Here is a 22,207-nt window from a genome sequence, read left to right as displayed (position 1 = left end):
TCTTTCTTTCTTTCTCTCTCTCTCTCTCTCTCTCTCTTCTTTCTTTCTTTCTTTCTTTCTTTCCTTCTTCTTTTCTTTCCTCTCTCCCTCCCTCCCTCCCTTCTTTCTTTCAAAGATTTTATTTATTTATATATTTATTTATTTATAGAGCATGTGAACAGGGCAGAGAGAGAATCTCTAGCAGATTCGATGCTGGGTGTGGAGTCCTCTGGGGGGCGTGATCCCATGACCCTGAGATCATGACCTGAGTGGAAATCAACAGTTGATCACTTAACTGACTGAGCCACCCATGTGCCCTATCTCATGGGCAATTTCTTATAACCAGTTGACTAAGAAGGGAAAAATTCATATCCGGTTCAAATGGTTTTGTTTGCTATGCTATCTCCAACCACATTTGTAGTCACAATCAGGAGTGTCCTAGAAAGATAATAGTGAAGAAAAGCCATCCAATAGGCAGAAATGTGAGCAGGATACAGCTAGGATACAGCTATCCCTTTTTTTTTCTTTAGCTTATACCAAAACCTTCCTCCAGTGCTCTAGGCTGATTATTTCCCAGATTATTTGTGCTTTTGTTATAGTTCTGTGTAGAGCACTAACACTGATTTCTCACTGTGCCATGGCGGTCTTTCTGTTTGACCCTGTCTCAGGTGTGATCTTGAGGGCAGAACCTGTGCTGCACTTACATCCTCTTCATCTAGAAAATCACTGGTGCACAGTAGGCACACAGTAACTGTTCTTAAAATCTCTTTATGATGTTGGCTGCTAGATGATTATCTGTGAATATGCTTGTCCCTGGGGTCAGGGAGGCATGACGGATGCATTATGGTTCAGCGAGAAGGCTGGCTTTGTAGTCAGAGGGACAATCCTGCTTCTGCCTCTCACTGGCACTGTGATGAGGAAGTTTCATGTCTTTACCTTGCGACTGGGAAGGAAGGTAACTGACCCTGTATTGTCTCCCTAGTTATTGGGGGTGGAGGTAGGGGTATGAGACCAACCTTTGTGGGCAATAGGGCATAGTTTCCTAAAGAAATGAGATTGTCACACTTGAATGGTTTGAAGAAAGTTGGGTTCTTCTTCCCAAGTGGTGGCCTTGGGAAGGAAGGTGGGAAAGTAACAGCTTGGGGATGTTCATGAGAGGAACCCTATTGAGTAACATGAGAGTAACCTTGTTTACTTTTTCCATGTGCTTACATGCTCCATAAAATAAGATTTTCTTGGGAATGTTGTAATTTTCACCAGTTCATTACAATTTAAAAAAAATTTTAGTACTCTATTTCATATAACCATATATCCAAAATATTATCATTTTAACATGTAATCAAAATAAAAATTTATGGATGAGATATTTTATGTTCTTTCTTCCCTTGTTGTTTGTACTGTCTTAGAAATCCAGCATGTATTTTATGCTTATAAGGCATGTATGGCTAGTGGTCACTGTACTGAAACAGCACACTTCCGGATTATCTGCCCAGAACACTCATTTAACAAATGGGAAAAGCAAGGCCCAGGGAGAGGCCACAACTCGCTCCATGGAAGGCAGGCTGTTAGTTTTCTCCCATGTCACTCTGCCAGGTATGGTGTCCGAGGCCCTGCCCTACCTGTAGTGGCCCCCAGATACATGCCATCCCTGGCCTCCAAGGAGAGGGGCTGCCCACACATTGATTAGGCTTGAGGAGGCCTGCATAACCTCTTATTTTACCTACCAGCCTGTGATCATCTTCTGAGGGCTTGTCATTTGGAAGTTTTGAGTTCATAGGCAGGGTAGGAATGCTTGGAGTCTGCTTCCTCTCTTAACACCCCCACATTCAGTGACTAAAAGGGAACCATGAATCACACCTCTCTGCACAGCCTAGTTTGGAGGTGCTTTGGTAAACAGAGGGACCAGAGAGTACCAATAAATTTGACCTACCTCAATCCACGGTATCACTAGTGCAAGGAGTAGGTCTGTGGTCCAGTTCCATTCACTGGCCAGCAGCAAACTTGGAGGAAAGGGGAGTGACACCAAGATGAAGTCACCATGGTCATAGAAGACTCAGAAATAGCATTTTCCGATCTCACTTTCCCCTAGATATTAAATCTAGATGGTGATCCCTGAGGGCATGGAGGGATGATGCTGTGTTATGTAAAGGTTAGCAATTCTGAATGTGAACTATCTGCTTGGATTACTAAGTGCTTAGTAGTTGGCTGACTTTCGTCTCATTATGTACATCCAATCTGGATACAATTATCATCTGGAAGGAGGTGAGCACTAAGTTTAGGCTCCGGAGCTAGAGTGCATGTGTTTGTACCTTGGCTCTAGTATTTCTTTTCTTTTTAAAGATTGATTTATCTGAGAGAGAGAGAGAGAGAAAGAGAGAGAGATAGAATGCCAAAAAGGATTCCCTGCTGACTGAGGAGCCAGACATGGGGCTCCATTCCATGATCCTGAGATCATGTTCTGAGCCAAAACCAAAAGTCAGACACTGAACTGGCTGAGTCACCCAGGCATCCCTCTAATATTTCTTAATTTTGTCACTTTGGTAAAATCCATTAAACTAAGGGCCTCAGTCTTCACATCAGTCAACTTGGAATAATAGAATTTACCTAATTGGATTGTTGTAAGGATTAAACTAAATTCATGTGCGTTAAGTGCTTTGACCAGTGTTTGGTACATGATAAGTGCTTTAATAAATGTTAGCTAGAAATGGTGTCTACTCATTATAAAAAAATGTCATTATAAGGTTGTGTAGACTCAATGGTGTACTGGAATTATAAGGCTGTAAAATGTTTAAAGTAGTATCTTGAGTTGCCTACAACACAGATTTGTTATGTTTAAATGTAATAATATATATGAAAGTGTCTTATGAAATCAAAATAGTATGCAAATAATTTTTCTTATTCAGTACCATTAAAAAAGAAAAAAAAAGCTAACAATACAAATTTTTCTTTGGATTTTTGATCACCATAATATTGGGAAAGCCAGAGTGCATGCAATTTCATGACAGATTATTTCATCCTTACAGAAAATGCTAGTAAAATCTCTTAATGCCCACAGGACAATTCATGTACAATTTAAAAAAAATCAATAGAAAATTGCTTTCCTATATATCCTACAAAGATGGCTTCCTGGGACTACTGTACAAAAGTCTATTATGTTTGAAGTTCTGTTTGGTATTTTTTTTTTAACTCAGCAGACAGCAGTAAAGCGTGAATTATTTTTGTTCACGTAATAACAGATACATATTATTCTGTAGCTTTACAGCAAAACATGCTCCTTTTCACGGAGAGTGATATAAGCATTTCTTAGTGTCGTAAACCTTTCAGACAAAACTAGGTACACCAAATGAGACTGCAAATTTATTGATGTTGGTAAGTCCCATGTGTTCATCCTCCTCCTCCAGTCTTCCACTGAGAGATGGGAAATGCAGTGTTTCAGGGAGATAGAGTCATTGTCACAGAGCAGACAACAAAGGTTCACGACCTCTGAGCTCTTAGGAAATGTCATTCTATATGTGAAAAGCAGTAATGTTATCTGAGTTGCAAAGAATCTGTGGTTATTTCAAAGATATAGCTGCTTTCCTTTTATTTAAGAAGTTTTATGGAGAAAGTTTAATGGCATCACAGAAAGATGCTTTGTTCAGATTCACATTTATCTGAAATTTGTTATAACTTTATTTCATGTTAGATCTATGAATTCCCAGAGCAGCTTTCCCCAAATGTTAATAGATACAATAATGGGCACTGTTTCATCATTATATTTTTCGCTGTTAAATAAAGTAGGAAGTGTGTTGAATTTAAACAGGTGTGTGTATATGTGTGCATGTTATAGAAGCTTTAAAATGTCAAGAGGCACACTGACCCTCCCAAAGGAATGTGTAGTATGAAATGTTTTCCAAACTTATGTGATCATAGAACTACTCATTTAAGAACATTTCAGAGAACAGTTATGCCCCAGAATACATGTTGGTAAATCCATTTCATGTGGTTGTTAGGTGAGCTAATGACCAGAGTGTTTATAACACTTTGATGCTTATAGCATCATTAAAAATGGTTTAGAGGGGGGATCCCTGGGTGTCTCAGCGGTTTAGCACCTGCCTTCGGCCCGGGGCCTGTCCTGGAGTCCCGGGATCGAGTCCCACATCGGGCTCCCTGCATGGAGCCTGCTTCTTCCATCTGCCTATTTCTCTGCCTCTCTTTCTGTGTCTCTCATGAATAAATAAAATATTTTTTAAAAAATGGTTTAAGAGGGGGTAGTAATCACTTAAGCTGAAGGGAATCGGGGGCTGTATAAAGAAGGCATTTGAGGTGGGCCATGAAGGATGAGGAAAATTCTGACAGGCAGGTTTGGTTAATTGGGAACTTTTCAGGTGCAGGAAGAGGTATAAGCAAAGAGTAGAGATGTTAATTGCCTATGTTAATAAAGTTGGCATAATACTTCTTAGATTTCAAAGAACAGGGCTTGAATGTTAACCAAAGGTCAAATTCTTATTCAGAAGCTGTACCCTTTATACAGTCTTTACATATTAAGTTAGCAAAGAAGGCTGAGCAAATTATATAGAGTCTTGGATTCTAAACTAAAGCATTTGGACTTAAGTAATGTGCACTTTCCCCCCATTTCTTATCCTACACAGAGAGAACATGAACATTTAGTATTTTGGTGTAAAACTATGTAAATATGTAAATGCTATACCTTGTGAATAGACCTCAGTGTTAGTATGTCATAGTAGAACCACTGAGAAGGTTACGTACAGAAGCACATGTATGGCCACCTTCAACATATCAGTAAGGGTTGTGCACTTTTAATCCAAGGGGGAAGTAAACTGGCCCTCCTCCCCCTTCCCTCCTAATACCTTGAAGCACCTCAGATGAATGATAAGCCTGTAATATCACAAGGCTGACTTCTGTAAACCATTTGTAAGAAATGTTTAGTGCTTAAAATGGTGAGCTTTTGCTGGTTTTGTAAATGTTAAGGCAGTGTAGTGTTCCAATATCTTAGTGACAGAAGAGAGATGATGGTCTAAACCCTATTTCCAAATCAGGAAACCCTGAGGCTTCAGCCATGGTTCTTTCAGGTAATAGTTGCTCCAAGGGCAGATGCGGCAGGTAGAGAATTTTTATTTCCATATTGAATGTAAACCCTCTAGTGTAATGAAGAGTTGTGGCAGTTTGCACTCAACTTGCTGCAGCAATAAATACTTGTTCTTGTGGGCTTCTCGGTGTCCTCACAGACTCTCGCTTCTCAGAACCTAGGGCCTGCACAAGAGACTGATTTGTTAGGTAACCTGCCTGGAACCTGTTTCCTGGGGAGGAACTGTTGCTTCATGGCTTTACCGCTCCCTCAGGACCCCTTCGCCCCCACCCCGCCCTGTCTCCCACACACAGGCCTGACTTATGTGCTTCCCATGATGGCAAGTAGCCAGTCTGACCAACTGTTGCTAAAGTGTGCCTGGTACAGGAGGAGCTGCTTTCCCTCCTCCCAAGCAACAGCTCCAGCTAGAGATGAGGCTAAAAGACAATGTTCAAGCACCACTTTTTCCCCCTCACCACCCCCACTGCCCGTGTCATGCAAGCTCGGACACATCCAAAACATGGCGCTAAAAGCCTCCGCCCATGGGGTGTTGCAGCCTGAGGAGAAAGGCACAGTCCAGGCAAGCCAGAATAATATTTTTGAGCTAGGCTCCCATTTCCTCAAAAAGGAGAGGTGGGGAGCTGCCAGCACATCGCAAAAATCTCCACATCCATTGCCAATGTGTTTAAGCCAATTGTGCTAAGCTCCCCTTCAAGTGAGAAGAACTGGAGTATGCAGTCTGGCTTAGGGTGATTTTCATGTGGGTGTTTGACAACAGAAGCATGCTACTACGAATCCAAGAAAATAAATTTATTAAACTTTGAAGGAAAAAAATCCACAGACATAAGGAAAGTTAAATATAAACTGCAGGACACAACTAGTCATACTAGTGAATAATGGCTTGTGTGGCCAGCAAAGTACCAAAATGACATTCTGAGACCGATTGAGGTATTTAGCTATTTTTGGCTATAGAAATTGTTGTCAGCCTATTGTGAAATAGTAAGATAGTTTTCCCAAGCACACAGTTTTAAGTTGAATTAGGTTCTACACTGATGAAATTGTATATGAAACTAAATGATGTAGCTCTTAGAGAAAACCATAGCAGCAAGGTAGCAGAAAATCTATGAAACACCTATTACAAAGTAACATATTGAACTTGGAACACCCAGTTCTAGCTTTTCACTGTCCTTCCTGCAAGAAAGAGGGATTTTAAAATTACCAACCATTAAGCCTGTTTCCTAAAAAGGTCTGAGCTAAATGGCAAATACTATTTAAGTTACAGTGAACTTTAAAGTTTCGTTAAATGTAAAAAAAAAAAAAATACTTAAGGTGAGAAGCATTCTTCAGTGAGATGAGATTCTTCTCCTTTGACAAACCTTTTGGGGACCAATCCCAACGCTCCTAAGAATGGTGCTGAGGTTACCAAGGGATTGAACGATAATAATTTATACATTACTTCGGCCCCCTTGTTCTTCTGACTACCCGCTTTGAGGCCAAGCCACTCAGAGGGGAAATACAAAATGAGGAGACTTCTTCATTGCTACTTTAAATAAACCAAAGAAAGGGTCTGGTGAGGGAGAAAGTTTCTGCTCTGGGTTTAGGATAATTTTGACTTATCTGTGGGGATTTAAAAATCTTGTTTCTTCTGCTTCTTGTTACCAGGAGTAGTGGGTATATGTGTCTGGCTATTGGCTGTGAATCAAGAACCTATTTCTTGAACTTTTTATTCCATGATCTGGTTAACTTCACTTCGACCTGCTTCAACTTACAAAATGCTTCTTGTACTTTATTCCCTTCTTAGGTAACCACGTAATAAAGTCAAGTTGTATCTGAAGAGATGCTACTGCAGAGCTTCTGGGGCCTACCTCTCGGGGTCGGCCTGCCCTAAAGAGCTCACTGTACCTGCCACAGTAGCACCCAAGCAGCCTGCCAAACTGACTGGCTATCCTTCCTACTTCTCCTTGTGTGGAGCTCTCTGCAATGAACCAAAATGTGGGTAAGAAAGAGTTGTTTTGGTTCATGATGAGTTGACCTGCACATCCATCTTAAAAGTTTTCTCAATGAATACATTTAAAAAAATTTTTTAAATAAGGTGAGCCTGTTCCAGTAATGCAGGTAACTACAATCATTTTAGGATTGTTTAAGAATGGAGGTACAAAAAGGGCCTGGTAAAAAACTAACTTGTTTGTTTTTCTTTAGGTGTACTGACCAAAGCAGTAAAAGTAGCTTTAGACTGTAGTTGCTACATTCTTTAGATGGGTCTGCATGAACTACAGTACACAGTGTGTAGTGTGATATAAAATAGCCGTGCTTGAAGTGTAAATTATTAAAAATATCTTTATAAATTTTATGTCAAAATAAATGTTTTACATATCCAAACTACTTTTTTGCCTTCTTACCTATAATTTTAGTTCCCAATCATTAAAAAAAAATTAGCCTGTGCTGATTTGCATTTCATTTTCCTGAACTTCAAAAGCCACCTGATTTTTCGCTTTTTCAAAAAGCATGATTTACTATACATTAAAAACAGCCATTCAATACTTAGTATCACAAAATTAACACCCACATTAACAAGACAATCACTGCCACTAAACAGTCTTTGAGACAATTCTTTAAAATATTTACAATTCACAATAGGAATATCCATCTGATTCGGCCTTCTTATTTTCTTTTTTTTTTTAATATTATGTTTCAACATTTCAGGAAAAGGCATTTAGAATCCACTCCCCCATCCCCCCCGAAAAGGTTTAAACATTATTTTGGTTTAAGCACTCACGCCCTAGCCCACGCTTCACCATTAAATATGCAGCTCGTGGGAAACCAAAGAAAGGCTACGGCATGATTTTGTTCAGTTGGTCTGTGCTTACGTAGCCACATGATGAGAGAAACTCTTTGTCAGGCAAGGGCAAGGCAGTCGCATTGAGCACAAGGCCCCGTGGAGACTGGATGATGTGAATGGAGGTATAGTCTGGGACAGGCATCTCAGAACTCACAGCCCTCTCAGTTGTCCCAGACTGGCCAGCGGTAGTGGTAAGGCTTTCTGTGGTGATGTAAATGTCTTCCTGGTTAAAGCTTGGCTCTACACGTGATTCAGCCTCGACGTGAGGGGCCACAGTGATGCACTTTTTGGCATCTGCCTCACAGAAGTAGGCATTGTCCATGATGAAGTTGGCTTGGCAGAGTGAGGCCACTTCTGGAGGCATGTCACATGGAGATATCCCTGCCTTATTCTTTTGGCCTGGGGAAAGGACTACACTCCCCGCTGGAGTAATGTCGCTTACCTGGGCATAAAAGTCAATGTTTGCCAGTGAACTCGGGTTGCTTAGCTGAGTATGGGCAGCTTGCTGAGTTGACTCAGTTCCACTAATTAGAAGTGGTCTTGGTTTGTTTTCCTTCGCCAGGATAATGCTGGGCTGCTGAGTGGTAGGGGTAGTATCAGTAGAAGGTGAGTTATTTTGATTCTTCTGGTCAAGGCACAAGAGATCTACTTCCCCTTTTAACCTCTGTGGCTGAGCAACCTCTGAAGTACCATCACACACATCACTGGCATTAAAATCAGTCTCCAGAATGTCAGGTTCGTAACAGCTGGTACGTCCAGAGTCATCATCCTTTGCCCCAAGGATGTTAAGTGATTTCTCATGGTCATTGCTTAGAAGTCTGTCTGTGTCTGATCCTTCGGTCTTTTCATCTAGGTCATCAATATCCAGCTCAATGAATTCAACCCAAGAGTCATCGTTGTAGAATTCAGGTTTATAGTTCTCATGAATGGCTAAGATTGTATTCACCTCTTCTAATTTTCCTTCCTAGGAAACAGAGAGAAAATGAAATCTCTGAAAAGAAACTCACACAAACAACATTCAGAGACTAAAATTATGGTTGCAATAAGAACAATAGTAACAAAACCATATAATCAAAAACACAGTGTAGAACTTTTCCTGAAAAAAATGTTTTAGAACTTTTAAATATACAAGACATTCTCATAATTTTTTCTTAAAGATTTTATTTATTTATTCATGAGAGGCACAGAGAGAGAGAGGCAGAGACACAGGCAGACGGAGAAGCAGGCTCCACGCAGGGAGCCTGAAGTGGGACTAGATCCCTGGTCTCCAGGATCACACCCTGGGCTGAAGGTGGTGCTAAACCACTGGTCCACTAGGGCTGCCCAACATTCTCATAATTTTAAGATATATTACTTTGAAACACTTTTCTCCAGAGGGGTTAAAAAGTGAAATGTGATACAGATAGCTTGCAAAAGCTTTCAACATAAGACAAATGGTCTTTAGGAAGCATTTGATTAGTGTTACTGATCTCTTAGATAATTTATTAGTACCTTGAGGAGATCTGGATCAATTCCTTTAATCTTTGGAACTGGAACTGGGGGAAGAATCAGCATCTTAATCCTTGAAAACAAATGAAATTTAGGTTTGACTTATCTGTAAAGTTATACATTCTCTTATTTCAAAAGATAGAAATAAAATATTGGTAGCATTATTACTTATTCCAAGTATTCTGGTGTTCCACATATGCAGAATATGAGAAAGAAAATATTAAGTAGTAAATAATGGGGAAAAACTATAGAAAAAAAGAAACAATAAAAAAAAGCCCTCATGTGAAGTCAATTTAAATAAAACATGGTTTCCTAAAATCTTTTTTCCCCTTATGTTTTTATTGAGAATCAGCATTAGTTTTTGGGAATGAGAAATTTGATTCCATCTGAAGTCAACTTCCATTCCATCTATAAGGATGGCAATTTTAATGGACATCTCATCAGTAATTGGCAGAGAAGAGGAGGAAAGGAAAGAAAAAAGAAATGAAAGAAAAAGAAAGAAAGAAAGAAAGAAAGAAAGAAAGAAAGAAAGCGAGCCAGTGAACATGCAAATTATTTGCACCCTCAAAAAAGGATGGACTGAGCTAAGTTTACACCATGGCTGACTTAAATAAAATTATCTAAGATTGATATCATAAACCAGGTGTCATTGCCGGGTTCATTTCGGCTGGGAAATACTAAATTTGAACTATCTTTAGTATGGATCAGCATGGATCAGTATGGATCTATATACCCAATTCTATGATGCCCTTAAATTTTCTGTTCTAAATATTTAAATTATTTTTTGACCGTAATTCATTTCAATGTCTCTTCTACCTGTCTTGCATTTTATCATATCCCTAGTACTTAGAACAATTCCTGACACATAGAAGGTGCTCAATTAAACACATCTTGAATACATTTGAATGCCTCACTTATCTAGTTTGTTAATAGTGCAACTAGAATTTATGTCTTAAAATGAACATTGTAGCTCTGGAAAAAAGCTCGGTGATTAGCTATTCCAGTCAACTCATTTGTTTTTTAGGAGTCAGAGATGCCACTGTTGGGCAGGGATGATAAACTGCTTTTGGGAGATTAGCTGATATTCAACCTAATGTGAATGGACAGTCCAGTCTATTCAATAGGGAACCCATTCTCTGAATATTTCCATCTGCTTTTTTACCTAACCAAGGAATAAGCTGAATTCCATTTTTTAAATTGCTGTAAGTAGCCTCCACTAGGTTTACTTAGTGGGGCCAGTGTTAAAACAACTTTGTACTGATGAATAGAAGATATAGAAAAAATATAAATTATCAATAATAACTGCTACCATTTTTTTTGAAAGCCTCTGATAAACCAGACACAGTAAGATATATTTTGCAATAACCTGTGGGCTGACAAATAATGGCCTGACAGCCAAATCTGGTCTGTTCTCTGTTTTTATAAATGAAGTTTTATTGGAACACAGTCATATTCATTAGTCTGCACAGTGTTATGACTACTTTCATGCCACAGTGGCAGAGTTGAGTAGCTGTGACAGAGACTGCATGGCCCCAGAAGCCTAAGAAGCCCTTTATAAAACAAGTTTGTCAACCATACACTAAACATTTTATTTAATTCTTACAACTACTAGGGAGGCAGATGACATTATTTGTGGAAAGATTTAGGAAATTTAAGGAATGCATTAAAATCATACACTAATACTTGGCACAGCTGGGCTCAAATCCAAAGTACCCAACTCCAAAACCCAGGTCCTTTGCCTTCTGTCATGCTGCGGTGTTATTTGGTCCTGCATCTCTAAATGAATGTTTTAAATGTCAAAAACATAGAAAAAAATAACACAACTGCAGTTACAGGAAGCAAAGATTCCCAAATGTCTGATGCTTGACTTTGTTATATGTGCCTCCTGTTTTTCGCAGAGGACGATGCATTTGGGTGCATGTTAGCTACCTGGGAGTTACGGTTGACTTCATGCCAGGATGACACACCTGGCGGCCTTTAGGCTTCAAGCAGGTCATGCAAATGAATGAAGCAGGCCTGCTGTGACGTCATAGGGAGGGGTGGGAATGGTGACAGACAACACATGTCCTTACCAAACGGAATAGTTGCCCCCTGCTTCAGCATATGTTGCCATGCAGGAATATTCTTTTTTTTTTTTTTTTTTTGATTTTTTTTCTAGGAGTCTCCCTAGATCTTTCAGTTTTTAAAGATGCCCTGGAAATCTGGATTTTTATGTGGGAATTCCCTAGTCTGTCAACATTTTGTAGCAAATCAACATAACATCAAGTAACAAAACATTAGGATCTGCAGGCAGGGTTTGGCTTTTGGGTGGCCAATTTGCCACTTCTGTTTTATGCTGATCCAGTTTCCTGATTAGTAATAGCTGGAAGGCTGGGATGAGTCGGATGGTGGGAATGACTGAAAACAAAGTGCAGCTGAACTGGCTTGAAACTATGGGACTTTGCTCTCATTTTATTCAAATCCAAATTACATTATAAATCTTGCTACAGTTGATTCTCAATTATCTGGAAAATGAAAAGTGGCATGGACTCAACACTTCAAACAATATGTAGGACCTGATGCCCTTTAGAGCCCTAACATTTTGGGGAAAGCTGACATAAGTCCCTCCTTCTTCGGAGTATCATTTTAATCATTTTAATTATTAGAACTTCATGTTTGTTCCACACCTGCTGACAACTGTTTTCTTCCATTTTTTACTTTCATTGGAACATGGACATTTAGATCATGACAAGGTTTTTATGGGTAAATGAAAGAACAAAACTAATTCTTTTCTACAAAGGACTTAATTTAGTACAGGAAATTTGAGAGATAAAGATTTCAGAACAATTTTATAATTTGGTAATTCTGACTAAATGTCAAAGTTAAGAACTTCATTATTCTCAGAAAACACTCTTATACAATGGTTACTATATTTTCTTTAGAATTCTATTTGTTGAGAGAATTATTTTTCTTTGAAATATTGTTAATTAATATAATTAAACAATGTAACAAATTTACATGGTCTTCACAATGACTCAAAATTGACAGCTATTAAAAAAACAAAAAAAACTGACAGCTATTGTTTTTTTTTTTGACAGCTATTGTTAAGAGTGAATTACTTTATATACATACTGGGTCTGTCTACTGTAGTTATGTATAAATTGCCCATCAACTGTATAAATCAATAAATTCAAATCAACAGAATAATTTGGCTCCTTTGTTGTTGGCATAACTTAAATATATAAATTACTTAAAATTCTATAAATTTATTTACTACTTTTTCCCCAAACAATTGAAAACTGTATTGTTTTGCTTTATAATACTTGTGCTTGTAAAAAAAAATGTTGCTCAAAGGTTAGATGCAAAATGAAATTTTGCAGAATGAATTTTGTCCGTTTGGTTTATATTATAGAACTGAAGATGCAACTCTAATTAAAAAGCTTTTGTAATGTATTTACATAGATCCTGTTTTGATTTGTAGATGCCTCCTGGCTCAGCTGCAGAAAGTGCCTTCCGTTCTAGGTAGGGTGACTGACCATCTTGGTTTGTCTGGAACTGAGGGCTTTTTCAAGGCACAGGACTTTCAGTACTCATACCAGGAAAGTTCCAGGCAAACTGGGAGGGTTAGTTACCCTAGTTCTAGGAGAAGGGGCAAGATCAACCCCTTAATCCTAAGGACTTAAAAATACTCTAAATGTAAGAAAATTTACAATCAGTACCAATATCTTTTCCTATATTTTGTATTATAATTTCCTGTAGTCTGTGTGGAATTTCTTTCAGGAAGAAAAATAGAGTGACAGCTCATATAGCTCAAGAGAAATTTAAGGGTCATATAATCTAGCATGCTTTTGTTACCCATGAGAACATGCAGCCCAGAGAGGTTAAGGGACTCAAATGAGATTAAGCAGCAGTTGCAGAAATAATTACTAGAATCTGAGTCTTTTTTTTTTTTTTTAAGAATCTGAGTCTTTTGACAACAAGAGAATACAGAACAGAATTTCTTTAAACTTAGAAAGAATTTTAGCTGTGTTTACAAATGTAGGATAACCTTGTTGTCCTAGAATGAATGGGCCAGTTTGCTTAGGACTTTGGAGAGATCAAGGGGCAGCTCTGAGATAACAGTTTTGTTAAGGGGTGCCTATCACAAGGTATGCAGCCACTAGCCTCTTAATGTCCTATACATCTTCCCAGATAGACCAGACACCCATGAATTCTCTATGATGGGCACAACAAAGCTGTAAATGTATAACTAGAGATAACATTTTACTGCATTAATTAAAATTTTCACTTGTGATTTGCAAAAAAGATATCAAGTAACATATGGAAACACATCTGGAAATCTAAACACTAGCAAAAACATCTACTTAGGTTATTTCACACCTACCTTTGTTGTTTAGAAAATATGAATAAAAATAATATCATCGTTAGCCCAAATATTCCAAAGATAATAATTAAGAACCATGGAAACTGGAAATCTGAAACACAAAAGAGTATTATCTCACTCATAGAACTGGGAATACTTGAAGTTTACATTTCACTTTTTTACATAAAAATATTTAATTTGTATTCATCTAGTAAAGTCAGTGATTTCTCTTGATAACCACTAAAACAGAATGTAATGACGTGGGAGTATTTTCTATTCCAAGAACATCTCTGTCCACTTCTTCAAATCCTTTCATATATGAAAAAACATCGAAGTGAAGAAAAAGCAAACAGTTGAGGCGCAATCCATATTTATATAAAAAAATCCACAACAACTGCTTTAAGCATCTGATGTGTTCAGGGTATATCATTAATGGCTTCAGCTCTAGAAAAAAAATGCTGTTTGTTAACATACGACTTTACCCAAATAATGTCCACCTAGTTCCTCCTTCCTTCCTTCCCTCCCTCCCTCCCTTCCCCTCTCCTCTCCTCTCCTCTCCTCTCCTCTCCTCTCCTCTCCTCTCCTCTCCTCTCCTCTCCTCTCTCCTCCTCCCTCTCCTCCTCCCCCCTTCCTCCTCCCTTCCTCCTCCCTCTCTCACCTTTTTTTAAATTTCATATGGTAATATATATTTTTTTATCCTCCAGACTGAGGATCCATCAAAAAGAGGGCAGCAGAGTTTCTATTTTTGACTCATGAAAAACTTCTTAAACATGCAGACATCAATTTTACAGTTTACAAAATACCCTTTGACAGAAGTTCACTACTGGGAGCCCCAACTTCTACTTGATGGCAGAATTGGGGGGATTTGTTCATAAAACTTCATTTCTTAAGACCAAGTGCCTACCAGCTGCCTGCAGTAGGTTCCCAGTATTACCCACTTTTTAATTGAAACATAGTTGACATACAATGTTCTATTAGTTACGAGTGTACAACATAGCGATTCAACAATCTGACACATTATTCAGGGCTCACCGTGATAGCTGTAGTCACTCTCTGTCACCCTACAACGCTATCACAGTAGTATTGGCTACATTCCCTATGTTGTACTTTTCATCCCTGTGACTTATTTATTTTATGACTGGAAGTCTGGATCACTTAATTCCCTTCATCTATTCCATCCATCCTCCCCCACATGTCCTCCCCTCCCCTCTGGCAACCACCAGTTTGTTTTCTCTATTTATGAGTCTGTTTCTGTTTTTGGTTTGTTGTTGTTCATTTGATTTGGTTTTTTAGATTACACATATCAGTGAAATCACAGGGTGTTTGTCTTTCTTTGTCCGGCTTATTTCACTTAGCATAATACCCTATAGCTTCATCTATGTTGTTGGGAATAGCGAGATTTCATTCTTACTATATTCCGTTGTATATATGTATCACAACTTCTTTATCCATTTGCCTAGTGATGGACATTTAGGCTGCTTCTCTGTCTTGGCTATTGCAATGAGGCCGGGGGTATATATACTTTTTAAAATTAGTGTTTTCATTGGGGAAATACCCAGTAGTAGAGTTACTGGATTGTATGGTATTTCTATTTTTAATACTCCATTTTTAATACTCCATTCTCAAGACTCTATACTGTTTTCCCAGGTGCCTGCTCTAATTTATCTTCCCACCAACAGTGCAGGAGGGGGGTTCCCTTTTCTCCACCTCTTCATCAGGGTTATCTGCTGTACACGAAAAGACCAGTGGAATTCACTTTATTGTTGTTTCATTAAAAGTAGGATTTTTTTATGCTGAAATATTCCTTTGTTATTTTTATTTTATTTTTATCAAAATCCCCAAGGCAAATATTATGGATAATATAGAGAATTAGTGGAGCAGAGAATGGCATTCTGTATCTTGTGGCATCTGTAACTTTCAGTAACATACTCAGGAATACAACAAAGCTAGAACTTATTTTTTTTTTAAACATGGAAGGAAAAACCAATTAAAAGATCTATGCCTAACTGAATTAAATGACATCATAAAAAGCTTAAAGAGTGTGTGGCAAATGTGCTTTTTAAACCAGAATTTCATTATGTCAAATATTGTTTAAAAGAACAAGCCTGTTAACTAGAACTTAGGAAAAAAATGATGCTACAGGCATTTTCATTTAAGTGCTCTTTAGTATCATGGGTTTTACCTGTAGCATCCATGCAGAAAGAGAAATTTAATTTCTCTATAGCTTGTGACTGTTTCATCAGCAGGCCTCAGCTCCTCATACATAGCCCTGTAAACCTTCTATGCTTCACTATAGATGTAATACAGCTAATTCCCACATGGGAGTGACAACTTTATATACTTACTGTTCATTGTTTTTTTTTTTATAAATTATTTTTTATTGGTGTTCAATTTACCAACATACAGAATAACACCCAGTGCTCATTCCGTCAAGTGCTTACTGTTCATTGTTAAGCAGATTTCTTTATTTCTGTATCAAAAGTTCTAAATTTTTAATTCTCAATTCATAGATCTCATTTCTTTCAACTTGAATTATCTTTGTATTTTTCTTAAATAGGATCTTCAAATGTTCCATGTCATTCTGGCACATAACTAGCGTACTACTTTTCAGGCTTATCTCCAGGTAAAAGCCGTGCCTAACCTTTCTGAAACCAATAAGTAGCTGCCATCGACTACGTATGCTGACACAATATTAGGCTTTCTCTTAGATGTCATATATCCATCTATCCATATGGATCCAGTATTTCTTCACTATGCATTTAAAAAGCATTTTTTCTGATTATAAATGCAAAACAAACTCATTATAGATATCTTTAGAAATATAGAAACATATAAACAAAAGAACCATCTGAAAGTCTGTTATCCAGAGATATCCCATTAATATCTTAGTGCATCCTCCCCTCTCTAGCTTACATCTATCTCCAGACATTTCCTGAATTAAATCATCATACACGAAGTTCTCCTTCTGCTTTTGTAATGAATAAGATCTGTTAAAAAGAGTGAACTTGAGGTCTCTCACCCTGACTTTTGATGCTAATGGATCATGGTCTGACCAACACTCTGACAATGTAGGCAATGTATTACTCTATTGACAAAATCCATGTTGGCTGCCATTTTAAATCTTTTACCTTCTTCACATGCAAATGGACTCATTTGAGGAAGTGTTACATAGAGCACCTCACTGAACTCGCCATATTTTTCAGAGTTTCGTTGTCTAGATCTCACACGCACTTCATATTCTTTATCCACTCTCAACGAGTAAACTGGAACTGATGTTGACAATACAGGGTCCATCTTTCAAGACAAAATAGAAAACTTATTGGTTAGTAAGACAACAACTCAATGAGATAAACTCTATTAAGGTGCTTCTGTATTTGTATTCAAAATGAACTTTTGAAAAGTGAATCTTATTTTCCATTGCACTGGGGGGGGGCGGTTGGACAAGGTCAGTGCCTGTGTGGCCACTGGCCGCTACTCACAACCAGGCACAGAGCTGGGTGCCCATTGCAATGGCATGATTTAGCAGGGAGGTGGCTGTCATTGGCTATTTAATTTTTCTTTTTATGGCAAGACTGTCATGGAGCCTAGATATTTCAGGAAATCCAGTATCAAAGTTTTCTTCTTCCTAGAAGAAAGAACCTAACAGACCAGTAACAATGGGAGAAACGGAGAAATTTATCAAAAAACTACCCCCCCCCCAACATCAGGCCCAGATAGTGTTACAAGTTAAAAATATCCTTCATGAAGAAAAAAGCTCTTAAGCAACATGGTGGATTCAGAAGCTCATGACAAGAGGCTACCCTTTCTAATATCTTCCCAACAAGATCTATCACCTCATACTACATATGCTGGTGAAATAACGCATTATTTGTGTGGTCACTGTGCAGCTTTCAGCAACGTAGCAATCACTTTTCCCACTCGGAAAGCTGTATGGAATCAAAACCTGGGATGCAGGGCTTCAGTTGGGGAGGGATGGTTTTTGAAAACTGTACTGCGGAATCCTTCCCCCACTGATGCAGAAGACAGCTATGCTGGCACTTACGTCTGGTCCATATGAGGATTTATCTTGCCTTCTCTGAAAGCATTAGTACCTCTGATTTGCAACCCACAGTGTGACAACCGTGATTGTAGGGACAACAGAAGCAATTTTCACTCCATTGGAAAGAGTTCAGGCATTGCTTCAAGATCACAAGCATCATGACAAATTTACAAGCACTTACCAGGCTTTCAAGGCACTCAAATGCCATGGAATTAGTATTATAGAAGCTTGGTACCTGTTCTTTTCCGTAATGGATTCAGGAATGTCCTTTACTTTGGCCTTCTAGGTCTCATTAAGGAATATCTGCCTACCACAACAACTCACAGCACTCATTTGGTCACAGATTTTATCTGTGGAGGTCTGTTGGGTGCCGTGTTGGGAATCTTGTTTTTCCCAGTGAGTGTTGTGACAACTCACTTGCAGTCCCAGATTGGTGGAGAATTTCAGTCTTTTCCCATGGTTTTCCAGAAAATCTGGCTAGAATGGGACAGGAAGCTGATGAATCTTTTCAGAGGGGCTCACCTGAATTACATTGGTGTCTCACCTCTTGGGGAATAATCAATGCAACTTATGAGTTTTTGTTAGAGATTATATGACAACCATCAGTTAAGTGCCATTTATTAACTGAATAGACCTAAGAAGAATGCAGCTTGGTCTTGTTCCTAATTGGCCAAATACAACTTGGTGTCATAAGTTCAGGGTACAATGAAGTATGGGCTAAGCTGTTTCTTGAAGCACCAACATAATCAGAACAAAAGGTTCTAATAGGAAAAAAACAATAATAGTGCACTAGCGGAGTTTGCTACTTAAAGGAAGATGGAGGCAAATTACTTTCTAAAGAAACATTTTGTTACATAGATCACAGTCCTCAAAGTTGTTTTGGTACAAACCCAAACATAAAATAGATTTGTTTAAATAACTGTAGCTTTATCTGTACTGGGCTGTCAGATATTCTATACAAACAAAGCATAATAGAATTATAGTGGGAGAATGGTGGGACTATAAAGAAAATTACAGACATGTTGCTTACCCTTTGGATATTACAGTTTTGTAGGAAGGCATAAGAACAGAAAAAAAAATCCATATTTCCACACCAAAACAAATTATAGTCAAGCACACACACACACACACACACACACACACAATCTATTATTTGGAAATTCTGGGTAGTCCTTCATAAGATCACAGAATTGGAAAGGGTCCTAGAAAAACCATAGTTGTCTAAATTATTCTATTAGTAGCAATTGCATATTTATTCTGCTTATTCTAGAAAGTTTAAAGGTACCTCAAATGGTTTGCTATTAATTTTTTTTTTGCTATTAAAAATTTATAAAGAAATGTCACTTGAGTCCTTGGTGATAAAAAACCAAGGTCCCACAACCCTTAAGGTCAGGATCTTCTTTTACTTGCCAGGGAAAGGGTAGTAAGACTGTTGGACCCTTAAAACATAAAGCTATCAAAGAGGTAGACCCCACTAATGATAGTGCTTTCCTTCAAGTCAAACACTCAAAGCAGGTATTCAATATGGATTTTTCAAGGTGGTCTAGCTGGATGTTTTCAGATAGAACACCTTGCTACCATTTATAGAAAACTAGGAAAACTTGTATTTTCAACAGCATAGACTTTTCACATTAAAAAGATTCTCATAATTTAAGTTAGAGGCTGGGCCTGCAGCTTCTAAAATAAATTTCCATTCACCTCAGTTAGCTTGTAGTCACAAGGTCCCTATTTTTTCCCACATGTATATGGGATGTTTAGTTTGTATCTTTCATTGAAGCTTCTTCTTCTTCTTTTTAAAAGGTTTATTTATTTTAGAGAGAGAGCACAAGGGGGCATGCACGGGCAAGGTCGGGAGGGAGGGGCAGAGGGAGACGGAGTGAGAGAAACCTAAGCAGACTCTGTGCTAACCACAGAGTGTTTGGATCTCATGACCTGAGCCAAAACCGAGTCACCGCTTAACTGACTGTGCCACCCAGGCACCCCTGAAACTTCTTAATACGTGATATATTTGCATGCCTAAAATACTTTTTAAAAGGCAAGATTCTGAATTTTAAACTTATTGGTTCCCCTAAATATTTTTTGAAACATATGTGTCCAGTTTTGAGGCCCAAATTTCTCTGTTATTATAACCAATATTATTTCATTACAGATTTCACTAATAACAAGACCAAACAGAGGCCCTCAGTGATTTAGTCTATGGCTTCCTCTTTATCTTCCCTCCAAAGCAGTCACACCAAACTCGGTTTCATTTACATGGCTCCTACCACCTGCACGGAACCCTGCCACCTGCCTTTGAGGGAATGTCTATTCTCAGCCAATCCCAGTGCAAGTATTGCTTATATTCTTTTTTTTAAAAATATTTTATTTATTTATTTCAGACAGTGCACAAATGGGAGAGGGGCAGAGGGAGAGGAAGAAGCAGACTCCCCACTGAGCAGGGGACATGGGGCTCGATCCCAGAACCCCAGGATTATGACCAGAGCCAAAGGCAAATGCTTAACCGACTGAGCCACCGAGGCACCCCAGTATGTTTATATTCTAAGAAGTCATTCTTGGTGCTTTTTCCTACTCCATCCTGACAGTCACATCTTATATTACTTTTTATACTTATATTACATTGCTCAAATTTCTATATTATACCGCAGATTCCCTGGAGCAAACAATTCCTTCATTATCTTTGCATTTCCAAAGCCCAGCATAGTACCAAGTATACAGTGGGTGCTCAGGAGATGGCCCAGCCAATATGGATAATTCTATAGCACCCATTCCTTCATTATTTTTTATTTTTATTTTTTTCCATTCCTTCTTTAAAAAACAATACATCCTTGGGGATCCCTGGGTGGCACAGTGGTTTGGCGCCTGCCTTTGGCCCAGGGCGCGATCCTGGAGACCCGGGATCGAATCCCACATTGGGCTCCCGGTGCATGGAGCCTGCTTCTCCCTCTGCCTGTGTCTCTGCCTCTCTCTCTCTCTCTCTCTCTCTCTCTGACTATCATAAATAAATAAAAATTAAAAAAAAAACAAAAAACCCCCAATACATCCTTAACCTGATTTAGCAGGTAAATAGTTATAAACAATTATATCATCATTAGTATTACTTTTATATTAAAAATGTACTTTTAAAAAAGATTTTATTTATTTATTCATGAGAGACACACAGAGAGAGGCAGAGAGAGAGGCAGAGGGGGAAGCAGGCTCCCTATGGGAAGCCTGATGCAGGACTCAATCCCAGGACCCTGGGATCACGACCTGAGCTGAAGGCAGACACTCAACCACTAAGCCACCCAGGCGTGTTTTGTTTTGTTTTGTTTTGTTTAAAGGAACAGTAAAAGAAAATTCCACATTGTCAGTGGTAACCTGAATCCCCAATACAAGCCACAAATACTAGCTTCCTGCTGCCCCATTTATGAACCTCACTTGTTCTTAAGCTTATGGCACTTGTGGTCATAATCAATTAGATTGTGAATTTTCTCAGCAGAGGTCAGTTCTTACAGATAAGCCCTTGGTATTCATGACAACTCTGAGACGCTTGTAAGAAATGCCATGACGATGTAACTTCACTTATAGAAGGTGGGTGAAGTAAAAGTTAACTGACCCTTTTGGATTCACATGGATATGAGACTTAGCAGAGATGCAGTAAGTGCAGCAGAGTCAAGCTGGGATGCAACCTGGAATGGTCCCATGCTCCCATGGACCTGGCTCAGAGTGCGAGTGTCGTATCTGTGTGTCAGCTGAAATACAGCTCTATCACTGGACTTTCAGGGCTTAAACTATGATCAGTAAATCTATGGATGCTAATGAAGGTAAATCCATGTATGCTAATGAATTCACATCTTTGCTTTTCCTAGACTCTCAAACTTTTTGTTTCAGGACTCCTTTACACTCTTAAAAAATATCTAGTTCATGATATAATTCAGAGCATGAATCAATAGGAATTGGTGATTAGGGGATCCCTGGGTGGCTCAGCGGTTTGGCGCCTGCCTTTGGCCCAGGGCGCGATCCTGGAGTCCCGGGATCGAGTCCCATGTCAGGCTCCCGGCATGGAGCCTGCTTCTCCCTCCTCCTGTGTCTCTGCCTCTCTCTCTCGCTCTCTCTATCATAAATAAATAAATAAATATTTTTTAAAAAAAGGAATTGGTGATTATTTGGATATAAGGTATAAGAGCAAGTTTCTGATTGATGTCAGGACAATATTCTGGATTAAATTTGAACAACTGTATGGATATGTTGTCATTTACTGAGAGAGGGAGAGTAGGGAGGCAGGAGGAGGTTTGAACATGTTGCTTTTTTGAGATGCCACTGAGGCTTCCCTGTGGATATGTCCAAGTGTGGAATGCAAAAATGAGGTCAAGGTGGAAAGACTGTGCTAAGTGCCCTCATGTGTTGACATTAATACGGTGCTTTCTATTTTTCCACTAGCTTTTACCAAATGGAGTATTTTTTTTTAATACT

At 38.6% G+C, this 22,207-nt stretch overlaps 1 protein-coding gene and 1 pseudogene across 2 annotated transcripts in view; one reads left to right on the top strand and one right to left on the bottom strand.

Moving 5' to 3' along the window:
- Positions 1 to 5,842: 5,842 nt before the first annotated feature.
- Positions 5,843 to 22,207, bottom strand: part of GHR (growth hormone receptor) — a 273,652-nt gene continuing 257,287 nt past the window's right edge. For both annotated transcript variants that reach the window (XM_055325045.1, XM_055325044.1), the window contains exons 7-10: positions 16,845 to 17,010; positions 13,738 to 13,828; positions 9,378 to 9,447; positions 5,843 to 8,850 (exon numbers count right to left, since the gene is read on the bottom strand). In XM_055325045.1, the coding sequence (XP_055181020.1) occupies positions 7,879 to 8,850; positions 9,378 to 9,447; positions 13,738 to 13,828; positions 16,845 to 17,010 (1,299 nt within the window). In that variant the 3' untranslated portion in view covers positions 5,843 to 7,878. The remainder of the gene's footprint in view (positions 8,851 to 9,377; positions 9,448 to 13,737; positions 13,829 to 16,844; positions 17,011 to 22,207) is intronic.
- On the top strand, positions 17,483 to 18,351 carry LOC129509487 (mitochondrial nicotinamide adenine dinucleotide transporter SLC25A51-like; annotated as a pseudogene).

Source organism: Nyctereutes procyonoides, unplaced genomic scaffold (genome assembly GCF_905146905.1).
Source record: "Nyctereutes procyonoides isolate TBG_1078 unplaced genomic scaffold, NYPRO_anot_genome, whole genome shotgun sequence".
In the NCBI taxonomy this organism is placed as follows: Eukaryota; Metazoa; Chordata; class Mammalia; order Carnivora; family Canidae; genus Nyctereutes; species Nyctereutes procyonoides.
The sequence above is the reverse complement of the archived record's forward strand: the minus strand, read 5'-3'. Positions and strand labels throughout refer to the sequence as shown.